We start from the raw sequence: 9,176 nt of genomic DNA on the forward strand, positions 1-9,176 counted from the left end.
ATTGAGAAAGGTCTTTATCTTAGTTTGTGACAAAAAGGTAACGATGTTAAGGGTTTGAATCTCATTAGCCTAAAAGACAACGAAAGGGGAGAGAATATATATAAATTATGTATATGAAGTAGTGAAGTTGACAATTGGGTGATGTGGTGGTAGGAATAGTGGAGGATTGAGGATTGTGGAGGAGTCAATGGTGGGCAAAAGAAGAAAGGCTGAAGTGAAAAATGAGGAAGAGTTATGAGGAGAATAAGAATGCATGGTTTATGTGCTAAAAGCATGTATATGGGAAAGAAAAGAAGAGATGATATTGGAAGGGTTAAAATGAAGATTGATTGGTTGGAGTTGGTTGATGAAGTGCAGGTTGGGGGGTCATGTATAAATAATGTTAAAGTAGTTCCCAAAATCCCTTGAGTATAAAAGAGAGTAGATGGAAATCCAGCTCATAGTTCTTCAACACTGATATGACCCCACGTGGAGAGGACTGCCAGTTCACGGACTCGTTTGTTTTGCAGGGTTTTTTTAACATAAAAACCACAGGGTCCTTATAGCTGTCTCCTCGTCCCTAACGCTGGCAACAAGCTAGATAATGACTCCTTCTGCCTCTTTCTTTCTCTATGTGTGTGTATGTGTTTCTTACTCTGTTGTTTGTGGGGGTGCCTGCGTGTGCCCCTAGTTGCCTTGCTTCACTGCCATAAACATTATCATTTTGGATCAAGTAGGGTATCTTAAGGACTAGATCCAGACTCAAAACTTAAATCTTTATAACTACAATTCAACCTTAACCAATTTCTAACACACCTTCACGTTCATGATTCAATCATTCCAATATGAAGTTTGCAATATCAGTTATTTGCAGACGAGATCCATAGTTAGTTAATAGTTTCATTCAGATTGTTATACTATTTAAAAGATGAAATTCAATTCCATATTATTTTGATTGTATTACTCACTAGTATACGAGAGTGCCAAACTTGTAAGGTCCAACTAAGAGTTTAGAGGTGGAAGGAGGGAGATTTATATAAAATAAGGTAAGAGAAATTCATAGTTGAATTGAATAAAGTTGTTAATTTGGTGGCAGGAGGTATGACTTTGAGGGTGGTGGGTTGTGGACAAGATAATGGTCTGCCATTAGTTATAAAATAAGAGGGATATTAGCTTGGTATTAGGAACTGCTAATGATGCGATTGATGAAGGAATGATTCGATGGCGATGGATCAAGATTATATGGCTCTTAACAGTCTTCAATTTTGTTTTCATCGTAGCCGGAAAAAGGGTTCCAATCCAGCAATAATCAACAACCTTCAACCGAAAATTAAATAAATAGATAGATGAATTAATAAAGAACAAAAGTATATCCTTTCTTTCAAACCTAACTGTAACTGTTCCCTTTCATTTTGGTTGATTTGCTGGTAATAGCTTATGATTAGGGGATTTGGGGTCATGTGGGATATAGTTTGGTCCCAACATAAAGAAAAAGGGTGTAACCATGATTGGTCCAGTTAATTACCCGAGCACATGATCTATAGGATCAAATATAATTAACCAACAAAAGTTAAGTCAAATTGATATTGAAATTATTGTTCTTACTTTGTACATCAATATCTGTATCTCATATGCGCATAACTTTTGCTGCAACTAACATTTTGGAAAAAGGAAGCGGACTGAGTAAAAATTGCATCTGCTTCATTCCATGTCTGTAGACCAAAGCTGCCAACAACAGCACGCACACCTTCTTGCTTATTATATACATCACACAACTTCTTTTCATGTAAAAAGAACCATCTGATCATGATCAGAGGGTCCATATCTTTTGTTGTTGGAAAACTAATATTTTAACGAGTAGCCTTTTGTTTTTTGTTTTTTTCCTCACAATTATTCTTTGTAAAATCAATATCAAATATAAAGATGCATTCAGGCTTTGGTTAGCGAATACTTCTCCTAATGAACATTGAAACTATCATTTATGGCATATGGAACTAATCCTTCCTACCCTTTTGTTTATTAGCAGGGATAAACATTTATTTTTATAAAGAAGAGAATAAGATCCATGTTTAATAATGAAGATAGGGTAGGGTGGTGTGTATGTATTGGGAAAAAGAATGAGAAATGAGGGGAGAAGAAGAGAAAGACAAGGAAATAAGAGTTGTTTAAGTCAAAATGGAAAATTGATTGGATGGTGGGAGAGTATATTAATGCAGAGACAGAGGGGAAACACTTCAAGTGAGATAGTAACGCAGCTGTCACTTGTGATATACTACAAAGCACACACCACCTCTTCCTTCTCTCTTTGGCCAGCAAATTAGAGTTTGCAGCTGTCAGATCTCTTTCTCTCTCCTCCTCCACCACCCTTTTTCTCACTCCCTTTTCCCTTTCTCCTAAAACAATAAACAATAAATAATATATATTTTTTTTTATAAAACAACTCCCTTTTTTTAAATTATTTTTCCTTTTCGTATATTTTTGTTTTAATTAACTAACTCCTCTGTCACAAACAACCATCAAATAATAACGATACCACACCATCATAAACCATACCCACCACCTCTTTCCCTCAGCCTCTCTTCAAATTCAATGATTCTTGTGTCGTGAGGGGGCGCTGTTGAATGGTGGAGTAGGACAACTACAAGACACGGTCACAGAGAGAGAGAGCAGAAAACCAGAAGAGAAAATGGCAGTGACAAGTCAATAAGTAGAGATCAGAAGAAACAAGGACACCCTTTTGAGCTTAACTAGCTTTCATGCATAAACAACGACACCCTTTTCTTCCCTTGACACCATGGCTTACCCACATTACCGATCACAGTTCGGAGACACCACGTTCACTAAGGTCTTCGTTGGAGGCCTAGCTTGGGAGACTCCAACAGAAGAAATGCGCAAATATTTTGAGCAGTTTGGTGAGATTCTTGAAGCTGTCATTATCACTGATAAGAACACTGGAAAATCTAAAGGCTACGGATTCGTATGTTTCTCTCTCTCTCTCTCTCTAACTCTTTACTCTGCCTCAAACTTGATTCTCTTTCACTGCAACATGTGTGTTGTTTGATTTGATCCTCATATTACACACAAAACATGTCCTATATAACAGGTAACATTCCGTGATCCAGAATCAGCTAGAAGGGCATGTGCTGATCCAAACCCAGTGATAGATGGAAGAAGAGCAAATTGTAACATTGCTTCTCTCGGAAGACCTAGACCATCACCACCAAGAGGTTCATTATTTTATATGCATTTTCTATCTTCCAATGTTATGAACATCATCATCATTATCATAATATCACATATTTTTATTATACACAGCATAAGATATACACCCACACACATATATTATAAATATAACATAATGTTTTGTTCCTTGATCAAATTTGTGGTTGCGTTGTGGGGTGGTAATGCAGGAAGAGGAACATTCCAAGGAGGAGCACCGGGAACAGCTTCATACAGTGGTGTGCCGGCGGCTGGACCGTCGGCACTAGCACCGCCGCCGCCACCACCACCACCACCGCTGGTGTACCCGCCATATGGGTGAGTGAGTTAGCTTTGTACATTTACTGTGGGCATTTATTATTACCCATGTCTGTCACTCACAGTCAAAGAAACTGGTCCATGGCATTAATTGAGAACTGCATATAGACGCACACATTGCTGTCTACATATGTCGCTTGACTGCTCCCCCCCCCAATTACAGTAGGTCTTGGTGACAGCGTGAAAATCCTCACGTATCATATCACCATTAAAAGTACACGCAATGCCAAACTTTCAACAACCATCATGTGCATTTCCTCCCCCTACTTTCTTTTTTTTAACTACCACCACACTCAAAAGCTTAATCAATTTCATTTCCTCCAATCTCATCAGTTCATCAACTACTACATCAATTTTCAAAATCATAAAAAAGAAAGATATTTATTACGTTATAAGACATGATTAAAAGAAAGGATATACTAAAAGTGACCGGTCGGATTATCTGCGTTTCTGTGTATCTGATAGAGATTACTCATTGGAAAAACATGTTTTAAAATAAAGACAAATATTACTCAATTTATGTTGTAGTTTAAGCTTTTCTTTGTATGTTGAAGCTTGAGGGAATAAGTAAAACTACATTTTTTTGGTCTACAACCTGACATAGGGGTAAAATAGAGATGTGGTGAGGTTAGGTTTTCGTGTCTTTTAAAGAGGAGTGTTGTGATTCAGTGACATTGTTGAGTTATTAATGTCATAAATTAAAGAAGGCCTAAGAAGATAGGGTGCTTGTAGATTTTACCTATCGATGAGAAACATTGCTTTTGTAACTTATGCCATTGATGATGCATCTATGGTAATAGTAGAAATGTGGATGACAATAGGTACAGATCAATGGATATTTAATCCGTGGCAAATGCATGTACATTTTTTATATATGGTGGTCCTGCTTCAATAAATTTGTTTTATAATCTTGTACATAATAAAATCCCTCAGCTCTCGGTACTTTTGCATGTCCTGTACCATCAAGTCATTTTCTCACCAGCAATGCCATTGTTGTCTTATGAGGTGTATTAGTTGGTAAATTAAAAAGTACTCTTATAAAACCATGACCAATAAACAAAAACAGAAGGGAAATTACTCTTATGTTAACTTCTTTCTTTTTCTGAGGATTGTACGAGTAGAAGACACAGTTTACAAACTTAAGTTTTTGGATGCAATGTAACCGCAGAAAGCTAGTACAAAGAAGGGTAGAAGATGAACAGTGTTACTTTATTTGTTTCTATTACAACTTTTCTCCTTTGTTCTTTCTCTCAGGTGTTCAATCTCTTTTTCTTCAATAGTTAAAAGGAGTACCGTGTTTCTTTTTTCAAAGTTAATTAGGTTTATTTGAAGGTGATATATCAACGTTAGCCGAATCTTTTCTCTTCTATGTAGGGTATTGAATTTTAGTATGTATATATCTTTATATATATATTGTCTGTTCTTTATCGTAAAGCTAAAGATATTATATTGCAAAATAAAATATTAAGATTTTGAGCGGGTAGTTCAACTTTTTGAATCACCTAGAAACTTCTACTAAATAATAGTTGATAATTCTTTATACGTTCTATCAGAAATTTCCTTCCTTAAACTCTACTCTGTCAGTTCCAACGAGGCTGCATAGTTTATACTTTTATGTGCATGCAAAATTTCATATCATTGGATGCTACCTTGACCATTCTTTATATATATTGCTTTATTCCTTCCTTTTTCTACTTGATGGGGCAACTACATGTTCATAATTCCTGAGCCACAAAAAAGACCCTAGCTAGCACTGAATCAGTCATAACTAATTCAATCTCAAGGACCATGCATATCATATCATATCATGCCATACCATACATACCACAAAGCAGGCACACGCAATAGCACTAACTCTCATTACACATTTGATCAATTTAGGGGTCCCACATGACAACTAATATTAATGGATTTTTTTTCCTCACTGGTTTTTACTGGGAAAACCTTACATGTTAAGTTCAGTGTCAGTCCACAACAATAGGAGTCTTCCATTTTGAGCATTACTTCTCAAAGAAACAAATGCATCACTGCATTAACGTATTTCCTTCCATATTTGCTTGGTGATTAAATTGCTTTCAAATCTCTTTGCAGCTACCCTACCTACACCCCTGATTATGGGTACCATCAAGTAAGCATCTTTTCTCCCTCCAATCAATTAAGAACACATAGTTTATTTTTTAATGATGTCAGGTTGGTTGCAAATAATGGACAACAGTTGTGTAACATTTGCTTAATGATGGTGCATATTTGTGTGAGCACAGGCCACATTGTATAACCCACAAATTCAGCAACCACAATACTACCAACAACTCTATGGACCATCCTCCTCCACCATGGCTTCCCCATATTACTATGGCTATTCTGTGCAAGCACCAAGAGGTACCTTTTCTACACCCCAACCACATCGCATACCAGCTGGACCCTCTTATCTATACTACCCTACACCAATGGAAGGCTCATTTTCTGCATACCGTCCACCACCTCAATTGCAACAACTTCCAATAAGGCAACCCCCTCCTTCCCCTAGTGGTACTATTCCTTTCTCTTCTCTACTAACTTAATTTCATTCACAAACTTTGAAATAATAGACTTACTAATAAAAAAATGCATTGTTAATGCATGTATTGTGGATTCTAAATTTAGTTAGCCTTCTGATATTGAATATCCTTAACTTGTATTTTATATCTATGTGACTCAAATGTATGCATACACACATGGCCACACAGGAGAGTGGAGTGAAAGAGAGAGGTGCACAGAGATTTATGAATTATGATGCACTTACTGACACACAATATATATTATGATTTGGCTGTAACATGTGGCCATAGGGGTCCACATGGGCAACCCCAGCCCCATGTGAATGAGCTGTCTCGGTTGTGCCATGAACCGTATAATGTATGGGTCAATGTGGAAGAAAGTCATGACAGAGGGAGAGGGTCATCATGTAAAGTAACAGTGAATGCATGTGGTTTCAGTAGGAAAAAAAATATTGTGGTGGTTAAATTCTTTAAAGAACCAGTCAAATGATCTTGCTTCCATGCATTGGCCCACACTGCATGTTTGACACATACTACCACTACTGTAAGTTTTTAATATTAAACAAATCTGTGCAATAACCAGAACAAATTAACTTTTTCCTTATTCCAGATCACCTGCACACTCCTTTCAGAGTATTTTCTGTATTCTTTACAAAAAATGGATCTTTTTTTAATCTAATGAGTCATAAAAGTATTCAACAATAGATGAAAAGAGCTTACAACTTGTACTTTTATAAAATTTGTTTGCTATTACCGTATGAAAATGAGTTACAACTTACATTAAACTATAATTTGTGTTTTATCAAACAACGAATGAACATCAAAACTGTATTAACTGACTGTACTTTAAGTAAGTTACCATTTTTGTTTGAATTTTCATTTTCACTTCTTCCAACAACCACACACTAGTATGTATACATGGAAGTACAGTGTAGAGTTCCAATGAGAAACCTAATCTATAGAGATGAATTGATTAACATGAGTATATATTGTTTACAATTTGAATGTTGAACACTATGTGACTATTGTTTATTATGGTTGGTTGTGATCAGACTCACAGACTCAGCAACGTACCTCGTCCGAGGCAGCAGGTGGAGTAGTTATAACTTCCGAAAGTTCAAATACCCAAGGGAGGAACTGATAAATATATATACCTGCTAAGTTTCAACTGTATAATCTTCAAATTAAATTTTATCACATTAATTCTTGATCTTTTTTCCACATGATCATATCTTCATTTTTTTGGTCCACATGCTGTAGCTTTTAGGAAATAATGGTTCTCATCAGATTAGTTGTGCTCCCCACAGCTATGGCATTCAAAAGTTGGACTAATCTACTTCATGGAGATTGTCTTCATTTCTCTTTTCCTTTTCTTCAATGAGATCTTCACTTTTATCATTTTTCCTAATTAATTATATTTTCCTTTTAAGTTATACTTTCTCCCATTATAAGAGCTTAACATGCATGCTACATCCTCAAATAGAGAAATTAATCAAAGCCCTAAATAAGACATTTTCAATTTTGTTTAAGATCCATGTTTATATCACGGTTGGCGAAATGTTTGTTTATACATAAAATAAATTTTAAGATGATTTTTTTTAAATAATAAAAATGATTTATTAACATTGGAATGATTTTATTAAATTTTTGTTGTAGGGTAAGGGTCAATTTGAGAGATTTTATGTTACGAGCAATTTTCATTCGTCCGTTTATGATTTTTCTCAATAGTAGATAGCACGGTGCAAAAACCTTTTACCTAATGGAAGAAAGGAAGGGGAAACATGAAAAACAAAACAAAACAGGACAAGGGGGGTGATCGGACAGCTGTGGCATAAAAAATCAAAGAAAATCATGGTTTTCTTTTTAAGAAGACGAATATTTAATAATTCTTTATTAGCATTATTTATAGATTTTTTTTAACAATATTGTTAGCAAATGAAAATACTTTTTTTGAACAACCTCTTCAAGTATATCAGCAACTCCAATTATTAATGATCTTTTAAAAGTCCATAAATTTACAGTAGTTTTTACTTATTTTGTCTCTCAGATATACTGGTTTTATTCTCTTTGTTCTAAATAATTATGTTTATGTTGTTCTAAATATTAGAATTGTATTCTTAAATATTAGAACTAACTTTCATGATTATAATACCTCCAAAATTTGAAGATGTCCTGCAAATATGGTTACTGCAAGAAAGTGTTTGATGAACTCAAGCTACTCAGTACAAAAACCATCCGGTGAAAGAATTTATATTATGAAAGAATTTATAAAATATATGCTGGGCCCAAACAGCTACTCACATACAAATCTTTTTATAAAGCTGATATGAAGGAATATTGAGATATAAAGATCAAGTGTAAGAAATTTAAAATTCTTACATTTAGCTGTCAAATATTTGTTTGGCGCAACTTTGAACGCGAATATAGTTAACTAAACATACGCAAAACTCACATAAACTTAATTTTGAGGACAATCGACGTAAAACGGACACACTAACGGATTTATTTTTATTTTTCTTTTAAAAATATATTTTGCGTCAGTCGCGGCCCACGCATAGTTTAATGGATGCGTCAGCTTGCGTCGATCACGGTCAACGCATGTTTATATTTTAGATTTTCAAAATTTATTTATTTAAATTTATTTAATGTATAATATTATAAGAAATATTTTAATTTATAACATTATAATATTTTAATGTATAACATTATAATAAATTATTTAATTTTTTAATATAAGTTAGTTAAATTAAATTTAGTAAATTAATTAAGTGTTTGATTTAAAATTAATTGAGTAAAAGAAAAAACGTATGTAAATTATTTAAATGTTATATAAAATATTTTATTATTTTAAACATTATTTATTTTAAATTTATTTGATTTATATATTTTCATAAATATTTTATTTTTAAAATTATGATATAAATTAGTTAAATTAAATTTATTAAATTGATGAAGTGTTTAATTTTGAAATTATTTAAAAGAAGTTATCTTAAAAAGTTTATAAAAATTTGAAAACATGTAGAAAAATAATAATTGAGTAAAAAGTAGTAAAAAAAATGTGTATTTAAATTTTGTAAATATTATATAAAATATACATAAATTTAAGAATATAAATTCAATATG

The 9,176-nt window shown here is 33.7% G+C and overlaps 1 protein-coding gene across 2 annotated transcripts; it reads left to right on the forward strand.

Annotated features, from left to right (window-relative positions):
• The first annotated feature begins 234 nt into the window (after positions 1-234).
• Positions 235-7,486, forward strand: LOC137825736 (uncharacterized). Of its 2 annotated transcripts, none has more exons than XM_068631491.1 (6): positions 235-2,956; positions 3,083-3,206; positions 3,390-3,516; positions 5,608-5,644; positions 5,778-6,045; positions 7,106-7,486. In XM_068631491.1, exons 1-6 carry the CDS (start codon positions 2,774-2,776, stop codon positions 7,192-7,194), a joined length of 828 nt encoding a protein of 275 aa, XP_068487592.1. In that variant the 5' UTR covers positions 235-2,773; the 3' UTR covers positions 7,195-7,486. The 2 variants fall into 2 exon arrangements, 1 of the variants encoding a protein (XP_068487592.1); XR_011083340.1 differs by having other exon boundaries at positions 2,287-2,956; positions 5,778-6,597.
• Positions 7,487-9,176: the final 1,690 nt, after the last annotated feature.

This window comes from Phaseolus vulgaris, chromosome 8 (assembly GCF_000499845.2).
Source record: "Phaseolus vulgaris cultivar G19833 chromosome 8, P. vulgaris v2.0, whole genome shotgun sequence".
NCBI classification, from domain to species: domain Eukaryota; kingdom Viridiplantae; phylum Streptophyta; class Magnoliopsida; order Fabales; family Fabaceae; genus Phaseolus; species Phaseolus vulgaris.

Coding starts and splice junctions, on each gene's coding strand:
- LOC137825736 (XM_068631491.1), top strand. CDS start 2,774: ATGGCTTACCCACATTACCGATCACAGTTCGGAGACACCACGTTCACT. Junction 3,207..3,389: donor TAGACCATCACCACCAAGAG/GTTCATTATTTT, acceptor GTGGTAATGCAG/GAAGAGGAACATTCCAAGGA. Junction 6,046..7,105: donor ACCCCCTCCTTCCCCTAGTG/GTACTATTCCTT, acceptor GGTTGTGATCAG/ACTCACAGACTCAGCAACGT.